This window comes from Penaeus monodon, chromosome 27 (assembly GCF_015228065.2).
Source record: "Penaeus monodon isolate SGIC_2016 chromosome 27, NSTDA_Pmon_1, whole genome shotgun sequence".
NCBI lineage: Eukaryota > Metazoa > Arthropoda > Malacostraca > Decapoda > Penaeidae > Penaeus > Penaeus monodon.
Window position 1 is genome coordinate 23376941 of NC_051412.1, and position 277 is coordinate 23377217.

The 277-nt window shown below is 54.5% G+C and overlaps 1 protein-coding gene across 1 annotated transcript in view; it reads left to right on the plus strand.

Annotated features, from left to right (window-relative positions):
* Positions 1–6: 6 nt before the first annotated feature.
* LOC119590696 (serine/threonine-protein kinase pim-3-like) overlaps positions 7–277 on the plus strand; it is a gene marked incomplete at its 3' end in the record, with an annotated part of 22884 nt that continues 22613 nt past the window's right edge. The window contains 1 exon segment of the mRNA XM_037939381.1: positions 7–162. Coding sequence (XP_037795309.1) covers positions 97–162 — 66 coding nt within the window.

A 277-nucleotide genomic window follows, 5' to 3' on the forward strand; every position in this document is an offset into this window, starting at 1 on the left:
CTGTACCGAGTGGACAAGACGGTGGACGAGAGGGGGAAGGTCGTGTCCAAGGTGCTGGGCAAGGGGGGCTTCGGCACCGTCTACGCCGGCACTCGGATGAAGGACGGTGCGCCCGTGGCCATCAAGCTCATCGCCAAGGACAGAGTGCCAGCCTGGGGAGTGGTAAGTGCCGCGGGTGTAGTAATTCAGTGTATTTCTGGTGTATTGTATTGCATTCATTTCGTTGTGTTGTCTGAGAAGAATATATAGTCTGTATCTGAAGATGCAGAGGGTTGTT